The following is a 26,865-nucleotide window of genomic DNA, read 5'->3' as shown; positions in this document are numbered from 1 at the left end:
TCAAGTAAAAATGTTTAACTTTCCTCAAATAGCAGGGAAAACACGTTAGAAAAGTGTATCTTTGGGTAATTCAACTAGTTTTTATTCCCACTGATGAAGAAGACTTGGCAACAAAGCTCACTATACTCTCATTAGCGGTACCACTGAACACTACCTGCAGCGGTCTGTACAGCGCATACTCATCCCTGAAGAGCTGGTCGTGATGACTGACACAATCCAGCCAACGTCCATCCACCATTGCCTGTCCAATTGCTATAGCTTGTGCCCTGAATCAAGACCAAGAAAAAAGAAAACTTTTAAAAGTCAGTCAGAATAATTTTACAAGTACAAGATGAGACACAAACCGAATTTTTTTTCCATTCTAATCAGAGTTGGAATTTCAAATGGTCCTTGGATAGGTGAGGGATAAAACAAGAGAGACTTGAAGCTAAATTAAAAGATCTTCCCATGTACCATAGTAAAAGAGAACCAGTCCCAAGAAAACCTAATTTCAATTACACAAACATTTACAAGTACTCAGTGCATGCATACCCCTGTACTTACTAGGAGTAAAAAGTGTTGAGAATAGCATGGCTCCTGTCCTCAAGGAGCTTACAGTCTTTGATGAGAAGACAATACCAAATATTATAAATATAGATATAAAATGTATATCTATATATATACATGAAATAGACACTTATTAACACGTTACATTTTTTTTTTTTTTTCTTTTTGCGGTATGCGGGCCTCTCACTGTTGTGGCCTCTCCCGTTGCGGAGCACAGGCTCCGGATGCGCAGGCCCAGCGGCCATGGCTCACGGGCCCAGCCGCTCCGCGGCATATGGGATCCTCCCAGACCGGGGCACGAACCCGTATCCCCTGCATCGGCAGGCGGACTCTCAACCACTGCGCCACCAGGGAGGCCCAACACGTTACATTTATATGGCAATGTACCAAACACATTAGCCCATATTATTTCATTCTCACAGCTTCTTCATAGGATCACATATTGTCCTCATATTAGAGCTGAGAGGTCAAGTCTCTAAGAGATTGAATAACTTGACGAAGGGCACAAAACTAGAAAGAGATACAACCCAAACTGGAACCCAGGGCTTCACTGCTGTTTCTTCTCTTCCTACATACTTGTTTCTTCTAAGCAAGCAGAAAAGCCAGGTGATGCATTACCCTGAAAGGCAACAAGACCTGTCTGTCTCTTTCTCACAAATGATTTGTGAGGCAGGCTAGGACACTCCGGGTGTGGTTAATGGACCCAATTCTCAAGACAGGTTGAAAGTTCAGATAAGGGAGCAGTAGCAGGAGAATCTACTGTGGCCTTAGGATCTAGCTGCATTCCCCAATCCCAATCCCGCTTAACTAGAGAGCTCTGGGCTTTGGGAATTAACTGCACATTTCTGCTTTTAATAAATAAGGTGAACTGTGACCCCATTTGGCTCCTCGCATCTATTCTCTACTCATTACAACTCAGAAGGGAGGAGGGTTGAGAATTAGCACCCCAAACACCAAATGCAGAAAACAAGCAGCATCCCACTCACAAAGAAATTTGCTCCCTTTATATCTACATGATATGTCATTAAAAATAAATTCATAAATAATATCAAAAAGTCTTTCTTAAGCTCCATTACCTCGTAGTAATGTGTCCATTTCGGATTAACCAGTTGACTAACTCCTTTCCTACAATGCAGTTGGGATGAGTTCTCAGCCAGTAGCGGTGATCCTGAAACTCCATTCCGCTACTGTGATGGCAGATTTTTTTCCACAGGTCTTTTAACTGAACACTGTCCTGAAATCACATTATGAGGAAGTAATTACTCCTGAGAAGGATGCTATATACCTTTTCAGACTGCTTCTTGTGATTTTTAGATGCATAAAAGGAAACTCAATTCAGATTTTTTTGTCATAGCTAAGTTACATGCTTTAATAGAAATGACACATGCATGGGGAACAGCTTGAACTCAGCTCATCTAATTGCAAACACAACTTTTTCTCTTGAGAAAAAAAAACTATCCCAAATAATTTTTTTTCAGTCAATGGCACATACTATCAGTCTCCTGATTATCTAAACACAGAATGTCACACCCCTCTTTGGAGACAGAACAAAAGAGAAGGCGGGAACAGTGAATCACATTAATCTAAAGTAACTTTCTGTAGCTTTTATCCCACCAGATTCTTACCATTCTCACATATACCCAACTGCCAGGTGAATTTCCTAGAGAAAGGCCATCAGGGAACTACTCCCTGCTCAAAAAAACCTCAACACTGTTCAGCACCTACAGGTTCAAATCTAAAACTTATAGAGACTGAATTCACCACCTTCCACCAAGTAGCCCCAAATAACTTTCCATTCTCATTGCCCACAGAATTGAACTAAATATCCCTCCCAACATCTCCCAATTAATAGACCTCACTTCAGTCCACAAAAAATGCCATGCTTATTCTCATCTCTATACCTTCTGAATTATAAACCTGAGGACAGAAGCCATATCTTCCATTTCTTTGAGTCACTCTTATGACTGAACACAGTATTTTACAAAGATAAATTCAATAAACAACTGATTACTACCTACTTAAACATATAATATTAAATGTATGAAAAGTATTCCATGTGTATAAGAAACATGTTCCAAAGTTTAAACAGCGATCTGGGACCTAACTCAAAGTTAAGCTCTAGTATTATGTAGGCATCTGAATTCTGATTCTGCCAGATGAAAGCAGTCAAGGAAATATTAATGTAGCATATGAGCACGGAGTGCTTGACCAATTTCAGGTCATCCTAATAAAAAATCAAATTATTTCCTCTATTTAATTTATATGATGACTGGCTATTTCATTTGTATTTGTCTTTTTAAAAAAATTAGTGAGATAAACATTCTCTATACTCAAAAGTTGCAATGGGTCAAAGATACTAGACCGGTACCAGAAGAATTTTGCGTTCATCCTCAGTGGTCTCTGTCCTAACATATGTTCGGTTAGCCTGGGGACTGACAGATGTCTCATATGATGGTACCATGGGAGACCCAGATCGATCCAGTGACAGATTAGTAATGCTGGCTGATCTGGAAATAAAAACTGAAAGTTAAAACACAGTTGTAAGTTCTTCATAAATAAACAGGATTACAATGAAAGTTCATTTTTAAATAAATGGTTACTTGCCAATGTTAAGGGCACTTTTAAAAGTAGTTATGATGGTTATGTATGATACTATCATTGGGGAAGCTGGGACAATAGTATCCAGAAATTCTCTGCACTATTATTTCCAACTTCTATGTTAGTCTGTCATTACTTCAAATTAAGTTTAAAAGAAAGTCATTATGGACCTAAGTGTCCATCGACAGATGAATGGATAAAGAAGACGTGACACATATATACAATGGAATATTATTCAGCCATAAAAAGAAACGAAATTGAGTTATTTGTAGTGAGGTGGATGGACCTAGAGTCTGTCATACGGAGTGAAGTAAGTCAGAAAGAGAAAAACAAATACCAGATGCTAACACATATATATGGAATCTTAAAAAAAAAAAAAAGGTTCTGAAGAACCTAGGGGCAGGACAGGAATAAAGACACAGACATAGAGGATGGACTTGAGGACACGAGGAGGGGGAAGGGTAAGCTGGGACAAAGGGAGAGAGTGGCATGGACATATATACACTACCAAATGTAAATAGATAGCTAGTGGGAAGGAGCTGCATAGCACAGGGAGATCAGCTCAGTGCTTTGTGACCACCTAGAGGGGTGGGATAAGGAGGGTGGGAGGGAGACGCAAGAGGGAGGAGACATGGGGATATATGTATATGTACAGCTGATGCACTTTGTTATAAAGCAGAAACTAACACACCATTGTAAAGCAATTATATCCCAATAAAGATGCTTTTAAAAAAGTCATTATGAAAAGACTACAGAAAAAAATTATAGATGTAGTTCATACAGCAGTAATATCTCAAAGGAAATAAATACAAACTCTTCTTAAAATGCTGAAAATTAGGGTGTTTTCTTTTTTTTTAATTGACGAATACAAAGCATCAGTCTAAATGCAGAAAAAATCTTGCAGGTCAGGCATGGGAAATTATGGCCCACAATCCAAAAAGTTTTTGCATAACCACTGAACTAACGAGTTTTTTTTTAGTCGAACATCTATAATATTCTGATGACAAGAAACACACTAATTTTGAACCCCAACTCAGCAAAATCATCCCACGAAAAAGAATTCCTTTCTTCTCATTAGTAGACCTATGTTAAAAATATTGTCCTCAATTATTATTATATTTTGAATTTGATCAATAGAAAAGGTAGTGAAAATTTATTTCCTCTCTTGGTATATAAGTACTTACAAAATATCCTTTTTTTTTTTTTAACACAGGAAAAAATTGTACTTCTAAAGTTTACAGTCAGTCATTAGGTAAGTGTAATATCAGTAAGTTACCAGATAAGTGACTTGCAAATGAAATATCAATAGCAGCAAGCAAGCTTTTACTCATAAATTTTAACTAGAAATTTAGTTAGCTTCTACACAGAAAAAATGAAACCCAATTTTAGCTTCTATATAAAGGATAAAAGGCAGAAGCATCTACAATGTGTTCAAGTCCCTCTCAGGATGTATTTTCCGTCATTTGGTCTCACAGAATCCTACTGAATAGGTACAACTAGATCCATTCTACAGATAAAGAAATCAAGAGTCAGAGATTAAGGAATTTGTCTAACTCAGCTAATAAATAACAGGACTGACATTCAAACCAGGTCTCAATTGAATGTTCTCCTAGCATAAAGATACTCATAAAATAATTTAAGAAATTATTCACAGGTCTGTAACAGGTTTAGGCAAAAAATCATTCTTAATAAGAAACCCTGATATCAAATAAATATAACCTATAAACAAGATTTTTTAAATAATCAGTTCTTCATGGGGTTTCTTTCCTCTTTTTTTTTCTTCTTCATGACTTGGCATATTCTTTTAGTGAAAAGTTGCCACTATGTCTTATTCAACCAATTAAAGTCTCTTGTCCAATATGTGCTTTATCCATGCATTCTTCTTCTCTAAAAGTCCATCATCCCTACACATATTCTGATATAGTGGCAACGAAAGTAAAAAAAAATTAGTCAATTTTGTTGTCAAATATTCAAATAAGTAGCTTAGTGGTAAGAATACTAGCTAAAATTTTATTTAGAGACAGTACTCACTGACTAAATTACATCTTTCCTAAAGACATATATCAATATTAGCACTAATTCAAAACACACAGAGATATACTGTAAACTAGCACAGTTATCTCTACATTTGTATATGTGCCAACAGGAATCTTGGAATTTGTCCCATCTTTTAAAAAACTGCCTTGACTTCACATTCTTCTAGTGCATTCCCCTGTTTCAGTATAACAAAACTCGTCTCCAATTCTTCTTCCACTCTCGCCAGAACCCCGAACAACCCACTGAAATTGCCTATACCAATGTTATTGTTAAATCCCATAATCAGTTTTTACTCCTCATCTCATCTGATGTATCAGCAGGATAACTCCCTCTTCCCTGAAATACAATACTTTCTTCACTTGGCTACTAAGACAACACACTCTCCTGACTCCCTTTCACCTTATCACTAGTCTCTCCTTCTCAGTCTCCTTTTCTGGTTTCTCTTCATTTCCCCAGTCTCAGTCCCTGGTCCTTACTTCCTCACTTTCCACACTCACTCTTTTGATGATCTCCACACAGGTTCATGGTTTTAAATACCATCCACATGAAAACAACACCCAAGTTTATATCTCCGACTTGTACCTCTCTCCTGAACTCTAGATGTATACATCCAACTATTTGATATCTCAGTAGGTGAGTGGATAAATATAACTGTGGTACTTCCAGACAATGGAATATTCTTCAATGCTAATAAGAAATGAGTTATCGAGCCATAAAAACACAAGAAAGAAACTAAAATGCATATTACTAAGTGAAAGGAATCAATCTGATAAGATTATATACTGTATGACTCCAACTATATAACATTCTGGAAAAGGCAAAACTATGAAGACAGTAAAAAGATCAGTGGTTGCCATGGGTTGAGGCAGGGAGGGAGGGATCAATAATAAGCGGAGCACAGAGGATTTTTAAAACACTGAAACTATTCTGTACTTTCCTATAATGGTGAATATATGTCATTATATATTTGTTTAAACCCACAAAACGTACAACACCAAGAGTGAACCCTAACGTAAGCTACAGACTTGGGTGATAATGCTGTGTCATTGTAGGTTCGTCAGCGTTAACAACATGCCTCTCTAGTGTGAGATGGTTATAGTGAGGTAGGCTGTGGGGAGCAGGGGGATATGGGAACTCTGTACTTTCCGGTCAATCCTGTTGTGAACCTAAAACTGCTCTACAAAGTGACGTTTATAAATTTTTTTTTAAGTAAAGGATGATGATGTCTGCAACTTACTCTCAAATAGTCTAGAAAAAAAAGTAACAAAGCAAATGGGCAAAATGTAAATTAGTGAACCTTAATGAAGAATATATGAAAACTTATTTAACTCTATTACTTGCAACTTTTTTGCAAGTATAAAATATTTTCAAAATAAGTAAAAAATGAAACTCACCAACGGCTTCCCATCTCACTCATTAAATGACAAAGTCCTTACAATGAATTGTGAGAAGGTTCTACTCCTGGCACACAGGACTCTTTGTTATTCCCTGCCAGGCATGTTCCCTCTCAGGAATTAGTGATTCCCCGTTTGTTTGGTAAATTCTTCTACAAAATTTCCACATGACTTACTCCCTCACTTCCTCAAGTCTTTGCTTAAACATCACCATCTCTGTGAGGTCTTCACTGACCACACTATTCAAAATTCCAACCTTGGGACTTCCCTGGTGGTCCAGTGGTTAAGATGTCACCTTCCAATGCCGGGGCGGGGGGTGGAGCGGGCAGGGGAAGCGGGGGGGTGAGGTTGACCCCTGGTTGAGGAGCTAAGATCCCACACACCTCGCCACCAAAACTCGGAAACATAAAACAGAAGCAATATTGTAACAAGTTCAAAGACTTTAAAAATGGTCCACATCAAAAAAAAATCTAAAAAAAAAACCACCAAAATTCCAACCTCCTCCCCTATTCCTTATGCTTTCATAAGCTTTAAATTTTTGTTTATTTGATTCACTGTTATACAAGCACCTAGTTCATAGGTACTTATTAATTACTTGTTGAAAGAATAAATTGAAAGTATGTTAAACCATGGTGAGTCAGATATCTAGTTCTTCAGGTTTATAACCACTTACCAATTGACTTTGTAATGACAGTATTTTTGGCAGGGAGGTGTAGATGTTAGTAACACTCTATTAAGTTGAAAAGGAGAAGGAAGTGTGCAGGTATAGAACAGTTATGGGCTATCACTTCAAGGAATTTGGCTAAGAAAATAAATTGAGACTACAGACAACTAGAGGTAAAACACAAAGGAGGGGTTTTGTTTGTTTGTTTGTTTGTTCTTCATAGGTAAGACATGAGTTTGTTTAAATGCAGACAGTAAGGAGTCAGCAGAGAGAAGTGAAAGATAAGGAACACGAATAGCGTAACTAATAAAAACTAGTAAGGCGGGCTTCCCTGGTGGCGCAGTGGTTGAGAGTCCGCCTCCCGATGCAGGGGACACGGGTTCGTGCCCCTATCCCGGAAGATCCCACATGCCGCGCAGCGGCTGGGCCCGCGAGCCATGGCCGCGGAGCCTGTGTGTCCGGAGCCTGTGCTCCGCAACGGGAGAGGCCACAGCAGTGAGAGGCCCGCGTACAGCAAAAAAAAAAAAAAAAAAAAAAAAAAAACTAGTAAGGGATGAGAACCAGAACACAAGTGGAGAACCAGAAGTCAAGAGAAAAAGGATGAGCTGCAACTGTGATCAAGTTGGTAAGTGATGTTAAGAGTTGAGGACATCCTCGTGTTATCTCCCCTCTTTGCTGTGTAACTGAAAGAAAGGTCACCTGTTAAACGTGAAGAAAGAAGGAATGAAGGTTCCGAGATCTGAAGCCAATAGAGAAGAGTAGAAAACGGCCACTGAGAGAATGCAAGTGACAGCTAACTAGCAAAAAGGAAACGACAGTTTAGCTCAGCTTTTAGAGCTAAGAAAGTGTGTAACAATCGATCCCCTCCATTTTATGTCTGTTCTACTCATTACTATAAAAAAGAAAAACCAGGGACTTCCTTGATGGCACAGTGGTTGGGAACCCACCTGCCAAAGCAGGAGACACGGGTTCGAGCCCTGGTCCGGGAGGATCCCACATGCCGCGGTGCAGCTAAGCCCGTGCGCCACAACTACTGAGCCTGTGCTCCAGGGTCCGCGAGCCGCAATCACTGAAGCCCACGTGCCTAGAGCCCCGGCTCCGCGACAAGAGAAACCACCACAATGAGAAGCCCGTACACTGCAACGAAAAGTAGCCCCCGCTCGCCGCAACTAGAGAAAGCCTGCACGCAGCAATGAAGACCTAATGCAGCCAAAAATACATACATAAATAAATAAATAAATAAATAAATAAATAAATAAATTTATTTAAAAAAAGAAAAAAGAAAGAAAAACCAGACACAGAACAGTGTTTTCATTTGGCAGTTTACCTATTTCGAGCAGGAGATTTCCCAGCGTCCTCTTGAACAGATACAAGTCTTGTTGAAAGAGCAGTATTTGAGGAGTCTGGATGAATCAAACTATAAAGAAAATTAAGAAAATACTGAGATGATTTAAGAGAGTTATAGGCAAATCCAATTTCAATAAAATGCTTATCATTTAAAAGCAGGTTGTTTTTCTGCAATAATGAGCTTATGGGTCATTTTTGTTTTTCTTCTTTTAGTTGAAGTGGAAATAGGATGGGTTTTGTCTTAAGGATATCAAATACCAAAAGAGCGAGCAATAAAGAGAGTTTATTAAGTATAATGGGTGTCAATAAAATAATAAAATTGGCTGGATGAGTGACTTGTAGAACTCCTTCTCACATCACATATACAAAATTGAAGTGCTCTGAGGGGGGCCGGAATCCTGAGTTCAAATATTTTATTCTCAGTCCCCATAACTAGGTGGAATGGCACTGCAGTCACACAAACCTAGGTCGAAGTGCAGGCTCTACCTCTTACTAGTTGTGTGACCTTGGGCACGTTACTTAATCTCGCTGAACTTCAGCACCCACATCTGTCAAAAGGAGAAAGTAGTGCCTACCACAGAGAAATGATGGCTAAAAGAGAATGAACATTAAACTATTAGCACAGAACCTAAAGTTATTCTGCCTTTGACATCTATCCGGCATCTCCCAGGAAGCTTTCAACCCTGGTTTGTTTTATTAAATCACACTTGCCAATTCTGGGCTCACACAACAGGGCCAGGCATCCACATGGCATTGCTTACTGAAGTAAGCAATGAAGAATCCCTCTCCTTTCTTTCTTGTTCATTAAATGCAGAGTCAATCTTTAAAACTTATAAAATATATGTAAGGTATAAAGAATCATGATGCCACAAACACCAATGCACCCATGGAGCAATTTAAGAAAAAGAACATTACCACCGACTTTGAAGTGCTTGTTCCCCTGACCCAATCCCATTCCCTTCCCTGCCCTCAATGAAACTACAGTTGTAAATTTTATATTTATCATTCTCCTCCTTTTCTTTATAAGTTTACCATGTTTGTATCCCTAGATAGTGTATTCATTTGTATATTTTTGAACTTTCTATAAATAATCACTGGCTATATCATATGTGACTTTCTTTTCTCCTCCACATTAAATCTCCGAGATTCATACATGTTGAATGTAGGTATAATTCATTCATTTTTTACTTTTGTCTAAATTCATTGGTTACCTATTAATTCCTCACTCCATTAAGAGGTAACTGAGAAAATAACAGAAAGATGCTAGTTAAAATTTCAAGCACTCTGACATGGCCATATTTGGTATGACGCATGGGAAAATTATTTAGCTAACGAAAAACAACCAGAAGCTGATGAATCTAGGATTCTAATTCAAACAGTTCCAGGTAAAGAAAGAGTAACATCCTCCACAACCAGACAGTGTAGCATATTTAGACATATGAAAAAAGATGAAATGTTCCTCAGGAAGGGAAAAAATCTAATTTCATTTGCAAATATTATGAACACAAATCTTATGAGCATCCTCCTTCTCAAAGAAGGCTACATTAGAAATTACTAATGGAAATAACTTCTGTTGTTTATTCAACAAATATTATCAGGATCATATATAGGCCATACACTGTTCTTGGTGCCAGGTGTAGAAGAGCAAACAAGAAAAAGTCTCTCCTCCTCTTGTGGAGCTAACATTCTAATTAGTCAACATTATCACTATCCATAAACATCTTCTGTGAGCCTTCCTAAGGCAAGCTGAGAAAAAAGGAGAAAAAGGTGTATTTTCAGCAAACAATTCAAAGAGGTTAAATGTTAACTTAAAGCACCCTTAGGTCACAAGACTATCAGTATTTATCAAATATAAATAAAATTACATGTAAGTGACAGTACCTTTGCCAGGCAAAATCATCCTCTAAAAATATGTTGCGGCTGGCTTTTCTACTCCCTACAGGTGTTCGGGGTTCACTCGGATCAAGGACAGACACAGAGGAAGCAGAATCTGAAAGAGCGTTCAAGTCTTCACCAATGGAATTACTGTCTGTGGAATGAGCATAACTTAAGGCTATTTTTCTACAGTATGTACAGGCTCGGAGGTCCCCTAGGAGGAAAAAAAAAGAAAATTAAGTAAAAGATAACCCTTGGGTTACTAGTTAATCTAATAACAGGAACCATCCTCAAGTAAAGACTACCAAAAAAGACATCTTTTAAAAGTGAAGTAACTTTGTTAGCTCTGTTATCTATTTTAAAAACCATCATTATGCAAAATCCATCCAGGTATCCAAATTACCTCAAATATTTATAACAAGAAAATAAGACTCAAGGTACTAGAAAACTCTGCTAAAAGAATATTCTTCAAGGTTCTAAAGTGAAGTAGGGGATCTATCAGAGACAGGAGGTTCAAGAAAAAAAAATTTTTTAATTGAGTACATAAACCAACACAAATAGAAGTAACACTTTTTCCCTAAATAACAAGTAAGGAGGAAAATGTTATTTAGCTATCTATATGAAGCCATGAAGAGTGGCCTCCACAAGGGGGCAAAGTTTTAAAAACAAACTAACAAAATTGGCTTACAAGCAATATGAAATATAGGGGGGGGAAGTATAAAGGAAATTCTTATAGTGAAAGTAAGGGTGGAAATGAAATATTCTTGGGAAGACAAACAATAAGGCTATTTAATAATTTTAAATGCATTTTTTTTCAGGATGCAGTCCTGCCCAAATGTAAGTTTTCATTTCTACCCTCTTTTTCTGTAACAATTTTTTGTGTGATTCTATAGCAATTTAGTGTACTAAAAAAGGAGGCATGGTAATTAAACTTTACTAATAACATGTTACGTAACAATTCTACCTTAATTCTTTTTACCATTAACATTAGAGAACTGAAGTGACATGAACAAAAGACTTCTGAAAGTCAACTGTACTATGTTTTTACCATAATTACTACCAAGTACAATAAAGGATCTTTTATTTTTCATTTTAAGACAACTATTACATAGTACTCAGCTTTATTAAATTATGCATGTATTTTAAGCAAAATTAAATATCACTTGTTGTGTTACTCATTTCTAACACCATGATTCAACAGATGAATCTAAAGAACGATATCTCCAATCAAGAGCCCCCCAAAAAAAATTGAATTCCAGTCCAGGATAAATGAGAATGCTAGGACATACTACCACCGGCTGATCAAAGCAGAACTGTAGTAAGGAGATGAAATTACTTCCTGCAGAAAGGTCCTTAAGTTGCCATAACAAAGGCTTGGTTCTTACACTGTAAAGGAAATCTCCCTTCAGCGTTCAGCTCTTAGAATGAAAATGATCAGATCAATAAAGGGAGCCAACCCAGACCAGAAAAGTTTTCATTTCCTGAAGAATCCTCACCAGCAAGGGCCTACTGAACGCATGCCTAAATTAAAGGATGTGGTAAAAAGGTTGATGAGACACAGCCCTGCCATCAAAGAACTCAGTCCACTGGGGACAAGAGACACATATAATCAGAAAGTTGCATGGCAGATACAGAGATAGCACTGCTACACCGCTATAACTTAACATTCATTGATCTGTTTCTATGTGCCTAAGTATTCTAGATATTTATTCGCAGCCTGGATATATAATTGTGTCCAGAATTCATTGTCCCATCTGCAATGGTTAATTTTATGTGTCAACTTGGCAAGACTGATTATTTGGTCCAACAATAGTCTAGTTGTTACTGTGAAGGTTTTTTTTTTAAGATATGATTAATATTTACCATCTGTTGACTTTAACCAGATTACCCTCCATAATATGGATGGATCTCATCCAATCATTTGAAGGCCTTATGATCAAAGACTGAGGATTCTTAAAAAAAGAAAAAAATTCTGTCTCAAGTCTTATTTATTTATTTATTTTTGGCTGCGTTGGGTCTTCACTGCGCGCGGGCTTTCTCTAGTTGCTGCGAGAGGGGGCTACTCTTCGTTGCAGCGCGCGGGCTTCTCGTTGCAGTGGCTTCTCTTGTTGCGGAGCACGGGCTCTAGGCGCGCAGGCTTCAGTAGTTGTGGCTCGCAGGCTCTAGAGCATAGGCTCAGTAGTTGTGGCGCACGGGCTTAGTTGCTCCATGGCATGTGGGACCTTCCCGGACCAGGGATCAAACCCGTGTCCCCTGAATTGGCAGGCGGATTCTTAACCACTGCGCCCCAGGGAAGCCTTGTCTCGAGTCTTTAAGACAGAAATTCTGCTTGAGTTTCCAGCCCGCTGGCCTATCCTAAGAATTTCAGACCTGCCAGCTCCCTTAACCACTTGAGCCAATTCCTTAAAATAAATCTTTCTTTCTATATAAATGTGTGTGTGCTGGGGGGGTGGGGGTGGGGAAGGGCGTAAATACCCTATTAGTTCTGTTTCTCTGGAGAACCCTAATACAAATTTTGGTACCAAGAGAAGTTCTAGAGCAACAAAATCTTAAGGTTGAATTTTCTGAATTGGTTTTTGGGTTTCTGGAATTGGTTCTCTAATTAGATTTAAAGGCAATAAGGACTCTATTCCCAGTAGTAAAGAGAATGCTGATAGTCCACGGTGTGATGGGGCAACAGAGTCACATAAAGTATCACCTATGTATACTCCTAATCAAATACTTCTAAGAGGCAAAGACCTGATTTACCATGTACTGCACATCTTAGAACATTTTTGTCAAACTAATGAGTATGAGATTAGCTGCTCCTAATTGCACTGGACAAAAAGGGAAAAGAATGACATCAGGAATTCAGATTCCCAGCTCAAGAACTGTACAATGTACCTGAAAGTGTCTATGTCTTTCCTGAAAGAAACCATATACAGCTGCAGAGCTGAGATTGCTGAAAATCAAACCAAGAGTCTCATCATGCAAGTAACTGAACCACAACACACACTGAATCACTTACCCTTACAGTGTGTCTATTAAAGTTAGCGCATTGATTAGAAAGGAATGAGATCCTGAAAACTGGAAGGGGAGATTTGCGGAAGCTGGGAACACTGAACTGCCAACTTCTACTTAGTCTTCTTTGCGAGTAGAAGTAGCATTTCAACCCTGTCTGAGATTAACCCTGCTTTGCCTGAGAAATTCACAACAGCCTCCCATGAGTTAGCTGCCTTGCAAGACCCTGCTTATTCTCCTCAGGACCCACTCCCACTACCCTCTTTGCTTCTAGGCCTATAATAAGACTCAGGTCCCCTGAAAGGAGAGTTATAAAGTGTGACCCATGAGGAAGTACACTACACTCCAAAAGAACTACATGATTTTTCCAATTTAGACAAAAAGAAACCCAGGGAATACGTGTGGGAATGGCTACCAAGGGTATAGAATAATACTGGAAAGAACATAAAGTCAGATCAAACTGGATCTACTGATATGGACCCACTAAGCAGAGATTCTGGATTTAATTATAGCTCAAGGTGTTCAAAGGGGCTCTGACAGTCTGGTTAATTGGTTGGTTGGCTAAAACATGGACCAAAAGTGTCCTATACTAAATGAAGTTGCAATGCCAGAATTACCCTGGAATGCTATAAAGGAAGGTATCCAAAACCTTAGGGAGACTGTTAAGAGCAGATTTACCAAGTAAGATCTGCTCACTTGCCCCAGGAGGATCCAGGGGGCATACCTTTCACCATGACTATGAGAAAAAAAATTTGTGAGGGGAGCCCCAGCATCCCTGGAGAGCTTTGCAGTCACCCATTATAGTGGGAACTGCTGGTGCTGAACTGGGAAATCTAAATGCACTGGTGACCACTGGATCCCAGGTTGGCAGGGGCAGAGTGGTGGCACTTAATCGCCAAAGACAAGGTAGGCATGTTACTAGAACAGATATCAGAGTCAAAGCTGTAAGCAGAATAGTGTAACATATACAGAGATCTATGACACATCTGATCATGGTGTTCCTGAAAGTCAATGGTCAGTCTTCTAAATTCTTACTGGATTTGTATAAGAAAAGGAGTTCTAGATCAAGTGAACAAAACTCAAACTTAAATCAAAAAGAGTCATGACCCCTCAACCCATTCTCAGACTTAAGCCATTTACAGACCCAGAATTCCTTGAATGAAGGGAGGCTGGGTCACCTTGAGGAAGGACCCCACTACACTGCCAAAAAATGTAGACTGTTTATCTTCCTAAAAGGCTTCCCCAAAGGACCTATAGCCTTTCACCAGAGTGACAGTGCATTGAGAAAAAGGTAATAGTCAAACTTTTAGATGACTGGACTTTGGCGCTGAATTAACACTAATTCCAAGAGGCTCAAAATGTTACTATGGTTTCAAGTCAGAGCAGAGGCTTACAGAGGTCAGGTGATCAACAGAGTTCCAGCTTCGGTCCATCTTACAGTGGGTTCAGTGAGTCCCCGAACCCATTTGTGGTTATCCCTCAGTTCTAGAATATATAACTGGAATAGACATACTCAGCAAATGACAAATCCCTACATTTGTTCCTGACCTGTGGAATGAGGGCTATTACAGTAGTTCTGGCCTCCAGAACTGTGAGACAACAAATTTCTGTTTGTCCTAAGCCACTCAGTTTGTGGTATTTTGTTAAGAAAGCCCTAGGGAATCCATACACCAACCATATTAACAAGACAGGATTTTATCCTATAGGTAATGAGAGCTCTGAAAGGGTTTTACGCAAGGGAATTTGACATGATCAAATTAGCATTTAACAGGATACTGACTAGAGTATGAAAAACGAATTCGAGATAGGGAAAAACTAAAGGTAAAAAAATCTTCTAAAGGCTGCAGCCATAATCTGGATGAAAGATAACTGGGGTCTGAACTCTGAAGCAGTTTAGGTGAAAAAAAAATCTTTTTTTTTTAAGTGAGTAAGGCCAAAAGGAAGATCTACATGATAATACAAATAACATGAGAGAGATACTAAGAGTGTTCTCGGACTTCCCTGGTAGTTCAGTGGCTAAGACTCCACGCTGCCAATGCAGGGGGCCTGGGTTCAATCCCTGGTCAGGGAATTAGATCCCACATGCCGCAACTAAGAGTTCACATGCCATAGCTAAAGATCCCACATGCTGCAACTAAAAGATTCCCGCATGCTGCAACTAAAGACCTGGAGTAGCCAAAATAAATAAATAAATATTTTTTAAATTTTATACACACACACACACACACACACACACACACACACATACACACATATACTTTAACAAAAAAGAGGTGTTCTCTTTCTGGTAACTTCTGCCCACCTTCCACTTCCACTCCCTAATCACTACACACACCGTTTAGTTTTTTTCTGCTTCAACAAATAATTTTAAATCTCTATATTACTAAAATTTAGGGAAGAATATGAGTAAATGCAATTTGCTAAAGCACAGTGTCATATAACTCAAGGAATATCTGTATTTTGTAAAATAAAAACTCTCATAATAATACAAATTAGTGATCACTCCAACCAACTTGTCTCATAAAACATTAACCTGGTGGCGCAGTGGTTAAGAATCCGCCTGCCAATGCAGGAGACACGGGTTCAAGCCCTGGCCCAGGAAGATCCCACATGCCGCGGAGCAACTAAGCCCGTGCGCCACAACTACTGAGCCTGCGCTCTAGAGCCCACGAGCCACAACTACTGAGCCCACGTGCCTAGGGCCCGTGCTCCGCAACAAGAGAAGCCACGACAATGAGAAGCCTGCACAATGCAACGAACAGTAGCCCCCCGTCACTGCAACTAGAGAAAGCCCGTGCACAGCAACGAAGACCCAACACAGCCAAAAATAAATAAATAAGTAAATAAATTTTTTTAAAAATTTTAAAAAAACAAAAACAACAACAAAAAAAACATTAACAGTCCCATGGTTTTTTGGTAGCATCTATGATATACTGTCTTTTACTCACGTTATTTATGAATATCCCCATCTACTTTATTATTTGCCTATAAGGTCCTTAAAAGCAAAGCCATGTCTCCCTCATGTTTGTGTACCCCATAACTCACACATGATGTCCAAAATAAAAAAATGACTTAACATGGGTCCTGTATTATAACTATTTTATTGTTATGACCTTTAAAAATTGTAAACTTGTCAATACAGCTCATTTACCTGTATAACCCATAAATTTTCCAGGGATTTCTTGATTGCAGCAACGACTGCAGAAAATCTGCCCACACAGTCGGCAGTGGTGTCTGCGTCTAAAAGTGGTAAATTTCTCATTACAGTCATAGCACTCTTTACACTGGCTATCTGGCATCCAGTATTGCTTCAGGTCACTATCCTGTAACAATAAAAATGTGTGAAGGCTTCTTGAAACTACTGATTATTAAAATGCAATGGCAAATGCAATGCTAATCAAAATCCTAGAAAATTTCTTTTGCAGAAATTAACAAGCTATTTCTAAAATTCATATGGGAATGCAAAAGGTCAAAATGACCAAGACAATCTTGAAGCAGAATAAACTGAAGGACGTATAATGTCAGCCATTAAGATTTATTCCAAAGCTACAGTGGTTTTAGACAGAGTATTAGTGGAAGGAAAAAACGGAGCTGTAGAAGAAAAAGGAGGGCCCTGGACATATATGGACTCACCCTCACACATATAAATGGATTTCTGACAAGATCTGTAATGCAGTCAGTAAAGGGTGGTCTTTAAAAAAAAAATGGTGCTGGGACTTCCCCGGTGGTCCAGTGGTTAAGACTCTGAGCTTCCACTGCAGGGGGCACGGGTTCGATCCGTGGTCCAGGAACTAAGATCCCGCATGCCGTGTGGCGCAGCCAATAAATAAATAAATAGATAAATTTTAAAAAATGGTACTGGGTCCAACTGGACATCCATGGGGGAAAAGTAAATCTTGATCCATATACTTCACACAAATAATAAAGCTTCTTAAAGAAACCATGGGAGAATATTTACTACCCCGGGCTAGAAAAACATTTCTTAAACAGAACACAAAAAGCACAATCCATAAATGAAAAAAATTGATAAAGTAAAATTAGGAACTTATGAGTAAAAAATATGGTGTCCACAGGTGAAGTTAGTATTAACTGAACTTTCTTTCAAGTGGCATTGTACCATTTTTAGTGAGTACCACATGGTCCCCATGTAAGTGCTTAGTAAGTAATCTTCTAAAGTCTCTAGACAGTACCTGGCTCTTCCCCTCCATGATTTCCTTGAGGCGTTTTAATACTGTGCTGAGGCTTCGGAGCTGAACAGCTGTACGAGGGTCATGACCTCCAAAGGCAGGTTCTGCCTTCCTTCTGGTATCTGAGTGAGATTTGCAAAACAAAGAGCAAAAAAAAACTACCTTAATTGTCTCTAGTATCAATGCAAAGTACCTCTTATTTTTAGTATATATCAATACTTAGGTTCTCCCAGCCAGTGACACAGACTGAGAGTTAAAACTAGTCTTTATAAGGGTAAGAGGCTGTTGAAAGTGTTTATTACCATGTGAAACACTGCTTCACAAGCAAATGAGGGCTACCTGAGACACTGTCTGAGACCACTGATGATTTTAAGGCCTGGATGGGAGCATCGCTTAACATGGCCCAAAATTCATTAATGATTTCTTGGGTCCTTCGGTCCTGTTAGAAATACCTGCGAGAAATTTAACAGAAGGAAAAGCAATCCCTGTGTGTTATCCTAGCCCAGTCTCTACAGTCAAACAGGTCAGCGACAGGGTTGAACAGTTCAGTTCAGTCTGCAGACCACAAACCCAAAGGCTCGTGAAGTAGATCATCAGAAGGAATTTAATAGCCAACCCCACAGAGTCTGACAGACTTCAGAACATCCAGGACGGTAATTTATCCACAAACTTCCCTTCACCGATGTCCAAGCAGACTTCTCTTCCCCAAAGAATTGCTAGAATCCCAATGCAACCCTTCCCTGCCACCTCCCTACTCCTACAGTTCCAAACTAGACGGGATCACTTGCTCTTGAAACTGCAATACTGAAGCCAGTCCTGTCAATAACAAAACACGCCCACGTTCCAGCTTTGTGTCCACCAAAGCTGTCATGTATCATTTCCTTATTTTAGAGCAAGATTACAACTGAAGTTTCTACCTATTCCTGGCTCCAGCAGTTATTAAACCTAAAGATGAAGTAGAGGTGGCTTGACAAAAAGGATGAACATCCTTATTAGCTTAATCTCATTACCCTAATAACTTATGGTAAAGCAAGATGGAAAATAGCCCTCTCTAAATCCTTCCCAAACTCACTTGTTTGCTAGATTAGATTTAGATGTTCTTTGTTTTGGTTGAGTAGAAAAGAAAAAATTACAAAAAAATGTGAAGTTGGTATCTAAATCTAAATTGACGAAGAACTTTCCAAGATATTAATTACGGAAATAATTATCTAAACAGCACCTATGTTAGAAAACTTTGAAAACTTTATCTTTCTATAAATAATATCTTAATTTCAGCAGATACCTCAGATGTGTTATTACTAGAATAAAAATGTATGTGTATTAGAATGACCAAATTGTTCTTGAGTCTCTGTGATAAACCAACTCTCCATGATTTATGAATTGAAAAAGGAGACAGATGAAGCTGTTAGAACAGTAAGGCTGTGCTCCCATGCACAGGCAACAATTAATTGTGAAGCCCCGTGCATTTAGCCACTTAGGAGTATGAGAAAGTAAAAACAGCATCATCCACAGAAAAAGCAGGAGCAAGACTGTTCTGGAACCAACAGATGATGGTTTCATCATGGATGAAGGTGAATGAAACATGAGAGGAAATCTGGTCTAGCATTCTGCCCTCAAGCAAATCATCTTAGTTGCTTCTCTTGTAAAATGAATATTAGAAAATTAAATAACTTCCCAAGGTCACAGAGCTAGTAGATTGTGGAATCACAGCCCTTTAGTAGGAAAAGATTGGTAAAACAGTTCCAGGCTTGTGAAACTCAAATGCCTCTAGCAGCTAAGGCAGAATCAAAGAATCAAGTGGACTTGATAAAAGACAGTAAGGAATGGTGGGGATTGCAGCAAACTAGACATTACAAGCTCCACCTAGTGATATTTAAATTCAAGTTTATCAAAACACCAAGGCAAGGTTTGGTAGGCTGTCAGTTTGTAACCCCTAAATGGTTAGATTCTAGTCCAACTCCTCAACTTTATAAACAAAGAAATCCTATGCTTGACTCAGTATAGGATTTAGTCAAAAGAGCTCCCTTAACAAAAATAGGAGTGTTGCCACGGGCCAGGTTCAAGAGCTAAGGAGAGTTTAAGGCTAAAAGTGGGGATGGTCTCTTCCTTCCATCCATTTGGAGTAAAGAGCTCATTTCTCTCTCTCCCCCTTCCTACCTTCTGATTCTTCCTTCCAAACAGCTGATATGACCCAGGCTGAGTCCCTTTGCCCTGGGAAACCTACAGAGGTGATACTGCCAGCTCCGCTCCAGTCCTTAGCGTGAAACTCTTCTTCTGCTTGGTTTCTCCTTCTCCTCTGACCCACCAGAAGAAGGTTCTGAGTCAAGTCTCAACTAGCAATAAAATATCCTTCTGCTAACAACCATTACCTGTGCCTGCCTACTTTTCACTTGAAGACCTCATGGGGAAGACTGGCCAGACAAGGCAGCATCTGACATTCACAGACACCTGATTTCCAATGCTACATCCCTTTCCCTCTCTTATGCCACCTCTCATTGCCTTTCTCCTGTCACCTTGAGTTGGGCAAACCACTGCACTGAGTTTAATAATCTAACAGAAATAAAACATAAAACAACTCACTTTATCTAGTCTGTGGATTCAGGCTGATCCCAGTACAGCATGAAAATGAAGGACATGACCACGTAGCAGACCAGGATGGAGAACAAACAGGCAAGAGGAGCTCAGCTTATCCAGCCACACTGACAGCTTGCACCCCGACAAGGACAGAAGGCCAAGAGCAAGTGGCAGCCCACTAATGGAACTGAGAGACTTCTACAGCCAGAGGCATGCACATCACATAACACTGGCCACCCCGAGAATAGATGCAGCAGTCAGTCACAAAGCTGAAACTAACCTGTGTTCTCCTGGGGGTGTCGCAAACTGTCCTCTGCTGAAACCCAAGCACGCAATTAATCAAAAAACAGTCAAAGAAAGCTCTGCCTTGCCTAAAGTTTAATAAAATGTTTAAGAACTCTCGTTTAGGTATCAACAGTTATCCAGGTTAACAGTTTCATTAATTCTCAAGAGTACCTGACTATTCCAAATAGCAAAAAAGTTAAGTCAGTAAACAACCTGCAAAACACAATGACTGTGGGAAAAGTCTAATACACAGAGAGGAATGAAATGAGAATAGTGTCATACCTATCACTGAAGATCGCCGCTGGAGCTCCTCATTAAGCTGTTTTTTATAAGGTGTAGGTGATCTCACAGATTGTGTCCTTGAAGGGAGCTGAGGGCTGGTCCAACTTCCACTCAGAGACGGTTGCTCTCCCTGACCCCCTTCTCCTCTCTCTGCAGCAAACAAAAGCTTGGAATTATTGGAAAAACTAAGACTCAGAGTTCAGCAAAGAGAAGGAAATAGATGCGAATTTTTTAGGAAAGAATGTGTACTTGTATTACATGCCTAAGTAAAACTTAGGGTTTTCTTAAAGAAAAAAGAGAGAGAAATTCAAAGAAGGTGGCAAAATTACATCCTTGGTATATGTGACCTTCAGTTTGTTTCACTTTTTTTTTTTTTTTTTTTAATATTTATTTATTTGGCTGAGCCGGGTCTTAGTTGCAGCATGTGGGATCTAGTTCCCTGACCAGGAATTGAACTTGGGCCCCCTGCACTGGGATCACAGAGTCTTAACCACTGGACCACCAGGGGAGTCCCTGTTTTACTTTTCATTAGAAACTTATTGAGCATATTTAAGGAAACAGAATGCAAGCTCCACACGAAGGCAGTGATTTTTTTGTTGTTCTGCTTTATTTATGGGATAGATCCCTTGTACTATTAAAATAGTGCCCAGTGGATAGTAGGTGCTCAATAAACATATGCTAAATAAAAAGACTACTGTCATTTAATGGCTAAATGTAACGTATCCTAGACAGGATCCTGGAACAGAAAATAGACATTAGGTATAAACTGAAGAAATATGAATAAAATACTTACTTCAGTTACTAATAATGTATCAATAATAGTTCATTAATTATAATAAACATACTCTACCAATATAAGATCTTAATAACACAGGAAACTGGGTGTAAGGGTATATGAAAACTTCCTGTATTATTTTCCTAATTTTTCCATAAATCCAAAACTATTCTAAAAAATAAGATTGTTGCGGTTTCTTTAAAAAAAAAAAGATTATTGTCTTCCAAATGGACTAACAGGTTTTACAGAGCTTTAAACATGAGTGTTAATAAAAGTCAGTTAATACTATTAAAATTTCTACTGAGTTAATTAAACTATTAACCCCCAAATCCATTACAACTAGAGGGATTACTTTCTAACACATTTCAAACAATACAAACAAATATAAAGCAAAAGATGTAGGTCATGTTTTTTTTTTTAATTCTTCTAACAAGTAAAAAATATATTACTTAAAAAGAGCTCATTTTAAAAATATCTTTTCATTTGGTGTCATTAAATGTATACCTTAACAGGTCAACAACAAGCCTGCTGACAGCTTTCAATTTTTGAAAAATATGAACCCTTCCTCCCATGTGCTGGTCCTTTAGTTTCATTGCTTTAATTAAAATCTTTTGGCTATTAACCCCTAAAAGAGAAAAGTCCATTCTATGAACTTAAGAAAACTGAGATATATTAAGAAAGGAGAAAAAAAATGCTAACTTCTCTTTAAAAAGAGACCTCCTTTTAACATTTAGTTTTCAATTCTGATCTTCAGTTGCCAATAATTAATAAGATTAAAGTGAAAATTCTAGCTTTCTCTTCTTATGCAGTTAACCCCAGTGACCTATGATTATAAAGCTACCTCCTTGATAATATTTCACTTTCTTGCAAAGACACAGCATGAAAGGTGAACAAGAGAATTTCAGAGAATCAAGATGGTAGGGTCTCTGATCTTTAAGAATAAGTCTTACCTTTGTTAAATCGAAAGAGATTTACAAAAGAACTATACGCTGATCTAAAAGGAGGTTCGTCCTGATCAGGAGTCAAAGGTTTAAAGTGTGTGAGGTGAGAAGGACTAGTAGGAGATCGAGGCAAATCATCAGCAGAGTCCAATGTAGGGGATGTCTTATCATCTGTGGCCATTTCATGAGTCTAATAAACAAAAGAAATAAGCAAAAGTAAGTTCCTCAGGAAGCCCGAAGGTTGATTCCAAACAGCATCCAAATATCTAGAAATCTGACTTCAAAAATTCAGACCTAAAAAAACCAACGAGTAAATAAATCTAGTTCAGCATACACTCCCAATTAAGACTTGAAAACACTGAAGTCTAGATCATAAGGAAGAGTCTCAATTATCTACAACTAGGAACATATAGTCAATCTCATTTTCAAAATTACTATTCAAATACAGAAAAATACCAAAATTATTAAAAGTTTGAAGGCAAAGCATAAATGTGAGCAGGCAAAAGGAAAAAAGAGGATTTTCACATGATTTATACAGTTTTCATTTTAAGATGTTTTTTGAAAAAATAGCTTTTTAAAGGGGAAAACTGGTTTTACACAAGCATACAAATTCCTCAAAGTTTTATTTTACTTATTTCAATGTTTTCTTTCAAAAAATATAAAAAATGAATATTTCCAAGAACAGGAAATGAAATAGTCATCCCTTAACGACATTTCTGTATAACCTCAAAAGTTACCTCAAACTATGCCTCATCACCTACAAGAACTATCCAAATCAACAAGCTGATTGATCCCCATCATTATGTCTTCCTAGGCACAGGAGCCTGGTTTTTCTCCTTTTAAGCCTAAATTCATATAGGCATTAAAATGAAGATCTTAAAGAGCTTTTTTTTTTAATAACCAAAAATTATAATTCAACCAAAGCTGTAAAGCTAACCACATCACCAGATGCAGGTAACAGAAAAGCACTGATGTCTATTTTCTGCCATATTGATTAATACTTCAAAGAGAAGACCATGAATTATGCATAACTCATTAAAATGCTATAGCTTGTCATCTAATTTATATTTACAAGGAGGACACTACACTCTTACAGAATGCTTTTTTCACTTTCAAAATCCTATCTACCATCTCATTTCATTTTTATAAAAGCCTGAAAGATACAGAGCTGGGCTTATTACTACATTTTACCTCTGAAGCAACCAACGTACACTGAACCTAAAACAACTTTCTCGAGGGTCACGTAGCTAGTCAGTGGTAGAGCTGTAACTGGATGCCAAGTTTTACCCCAGAATTACTCTTTATTTTTTCCTGAGGGCAGCATTTTATTTAATTATTTCTTCTTTTAATTAAAGAGATATTTCGAGTTTGCATTGGTTTTGAAGGCAGACACTCTTGGTTTCAAATTCTGACTCTGAAGTATCTTAGCTGAGTAAATGTGGGTAAGAGCCCTGTGAGATATGTATTACCATCTTCATTTTACATAGTGGAAACTGAGGCTTAATGTGATTAAGTGGGACAGTATATGGGAAGCACTTTTAGCAGAGTGCTTGCCCATGAAAGGCACAGAATTAGTCTTTAGAGCAAAATTATCTTGTAGCTCTTCCCAGACTTTCAATTCTGGTCTACCTGAATTCTAACTACTCAGGACACTGCCAAATTAAAACTTTAATTGATTATTACTTAAACAAAGCAAAAATAAAACCGCTGATGAGAATCCTGGCAACAAATGTTTATCGGAATGGAGGGAGGGGGAAGAAAAAAAGGAAGGAGAAGAGGAAGGGGCAGAGGAAGAAGAGGAGGAAGAGGGGGAGGGGGGGGAGAGGAGGAAGAAGGAAAGAGGGAAAGGACACGTCTTTCTAAAGTGTCTCGCCAACCCATATTCCAGCATAAAGGATTGGGAAGTCAGCTGCTGACTGATCAAGTGTAAACTCAAAAAGGTAAAAAGAGGAAAAAAAAAAAAAAAAAAAAGAGGGTCCTGGAGAGAAAGAATAATGTGATAGCAGTAACGACCTGAAGGCCTCAGAGAACATCCTACATTCTACTTTGTTGCAAGTAACATGAGAAGGAGAGTTAGCAACCTTCCTAGAGCCTTAGCATCACACCTAAGGGTCACCCATGTAGAAACTTTTATTAGGTTTTGAAGGTGTGAGGATAAAAATTACCAAGAAAACACTCACCAGTGTAGTTTCTAAAACAATACAATCACACAGCGTTAATATTAATAACCACATAATAATACCAGGACCCTGAAAAAACTACCTTACAACTCTTATTCTGTGGTAGCTTAATAACTAACTGTCGGTGATATAAACTAGGATTCTTTCCTATCTGAGAGGTAATTAGAAGCACTCACTTACTCATTCAAAGACCTCTCGTATATCACCAGCACTTTGCCTCTTCTCATTTGAATGCGACTAGTATATGCAGACCCACTCAGCACTATCAAAAGCCTTGTCAGGAACTGAAATTTAGAAAATAAGCCTGCTCTAAATTTAGAAAATAAGCCAGCCAAACCAAAATTTTAGCAAACAGAAAAATGCAAGTATCAGTTCAGTCATTTCTAAGTACAGTGGGGTTTTTTTTTAAATACTCAAAATATGTCTAACAATGCAGGACAGCTGAATACTAGAAATGCTAGTTTCCATCTACAAAGATTTTTTTGTTCAATTTTTGATCGACGTACCAACAGATGGAGGTTTTCCAAAGGAAAACCATATGATCCATATTATTCTTCCCAGAAAGAAGAAAAAGAGAGGACACAGGAAAGTCGTCTTGCTCTGCAAAAGAAACTTAACCTGCCCTTCTTTGTCACAAACTAGAATCTATCCGAAAGAAACTAAGAACTTTTTTGTAAGAATCCTGATAGTGGGAGTGCCAAAACACAAGATTCAAATAAATCAGAAATAAGACACTACAATATACCAAGAGACCACCTCTACTGTCAATATCGGAGTAGTTTTACAAAAGGATGCACTGAATCAGTACGGGATAATATAATAAATACACTCACCAGATAAACAGGAATAACTTGACTAATACAGAATTCCAGCATTTCTCATATTTCTTGAATGCCTTAACAGTGACTTCTACATAGAACATAAGACCCCTAATTCCTAAAAATATTCCACTCTCATCCTTTTGTTGGGAACGTTCTAAACAAGGGGAAAATACTAACTGGGAAATCAAGTCTTCTCCTCAAGAGACTTTGAAACATAGGTACAAATGGAATAGCCTCAAAGAGCAGAGGCAAGCATTTAAGGAGGTATATACGTATTTGAAACCCCACTACCGGTACCGTTTCTGTAGATGAGCAACTTTCTTGTCCAGTCTACGCATACACCTCTGAAACACAGGCTCAGAGCTTATCCATCAGAGGGAGGAGGAACTGGACTATGCATCTCCGAAATAAGTTCAAGTACACGGGACAAGAGAGGAACAAGAGAACTTCAAATGCTTCCAAGGAAACCTCTTCCAGAACAGCCCCACCCGGCTCCCTTCCCCACTCGCCAGACAAGGGGCAGCCGGGGAATCAAGGGAGCCGCCTGAATGTGGGCACAGGTTCTCTGCCCTTCCTTGCCCAGCCTCGGCCGCAGCCGCGGTTGCGAAGCCCCAGCTCTCACCTTCACTTCAGACTTCCCCTCCGCTCCGGCCCCAATCCTTCCTAAACCCGCCTTCTTCCCCACTCTCAGGCCCAGCCGGCCGCGCGCGAGCCCCCTCCCTTACCTGCGCCTCCCGCCGCGGCCCCGCCGGCCACCCTCCACCCCAGCCCCCGCTTCACCGGGCCCAAGCGCAGGAATGCAGCTTCAGAGCCCAGCGCCGCGGCTCTCAGGCAGCCGGCGGTTGCGGCAGGAAGCAAAGCTGCTTACATGGTTGCTGCGGCTTCTCTCGTCCGCCCCCCCCAGGCTCCGCCCTCTGTTCCTCCTCCCCTCCAATCCGTAACTCTCCCGGGCGCCGGCTCCGCCCTCCCTGCTCCGCCCGCACGACGTTCGGATCAGACGCTCAGGCAGAAGGAGTCCAGCCCAGATAGAGTCGTGCTCAACACCTTGACCGAGATTAGGCCGCCTCAGCCTTCCTAGAGGAAGCCACGGCGACTGCGCGCGTGAGCGTCAAGTGTGCCGGGTCACCGGATGGGTGCTGGCTGGACTGCGGTTACCGTATGTGTCCGATGATATGGGCACTCATAATATGTTACCGCGCTCAGCGTTCTTACAGACTGACATTCACTTGCGTAGCACTTGTGCCTAAAGCGAATACTGTTATCAGACTTGGGTGACTCCGCCAATAACTAACCAAGTGACCTTAAATTACCAATTTCTTTAGGCTCCAGGCCTCTTATCTGTAACACGCAGCTAATGAT

The 26,865-nt window shown here is 39.2% G+C and overlaps 1 protein-coding gene across 10 annotated transcripts in view; it reads right to left on the bottom strand.

Annotated features, from left to right (window-relative positions):
* Positions 1-26,422, bottom strand: part of PIKFYVE (phosphoinositide kinase, FYVE-type zinc finger containing) — a gene marked incomplete at its 3' end in the record, with an annotated part of 77,093 nt that extends 50,671 nt beyond the window's left edge. For 5 of the 10 annotated variants that reach the window (XM_081243080.1, XM_081243087.1, XM_081243088.1 and 2 more), the window contains exons 1-11: positions 26,375-26,422; positions 22,515-22,695; positions 20,790-20,939; positions 20,503-20,538; positions 17,652-17,770; positions 16,613-16,784; positions 10,468-10,675; positions 8,567-8,656; positions 2,915-3,053; positions 1,623-1,780; positions 155-266 (exon numbers count right to left, since the gene is read on the bottom strand). In XM_081243080.1, coding sequence (XP_081099206.1) covers positions 155-266; positions 1,623-1,780; positions 2,915-3,053; positions 8,567-8,656; positions 10,468-10,675; positions 16,613-16,784; positions 17,652-17,770; positions 20,503-20,538; positions 20,790-20,939; positions 22,515-22,686 — 1,356 coding nt within the window. In that variant the 5' untranslated portion in view covers positions 22,687-22,695; positions 26,375-26,422. Of the gene's footprint in view, positions 1-154; positions 267-1,622; positions 1,781-2,914; positions 3,054-8,566; positions 8,657-10,467; positions 10,676-16,612; positions 16,785-17,651; positions 17,771-20,502; positions 20,539-20,789; positions 20,940-22,514; positions 22,696-24,865; positions 24,916-25,803; positions 25,869-26,231; positions 26,347-26,374 lie in introns of those variants that run through there. The other 5 variants (XM_081243085.1, XM_081243082.1, XM_081243083.1 and 2 more) reach the window with 5 other exon arrangements.
* Between the last annotated feature and the right edge of the window lie 443 nt (positions 26,423-26,865).

Source organism: Mesoplodon bidens (genome assembly GCF_964165515.1).
Source record: "Mesoplodon bidens genome assembly, chromosome: 8".
NCBI lineage: Eukaryota > Metazoa > Chordata > Mammalia > Artiodactyla > Ziphiidae > Mesoplodon > Mesoplodon bidens.
Note: the sequence above shows the minus strand (reverse complement) of the source record. Positions and strands in the feature narration are given on the sequence as shown.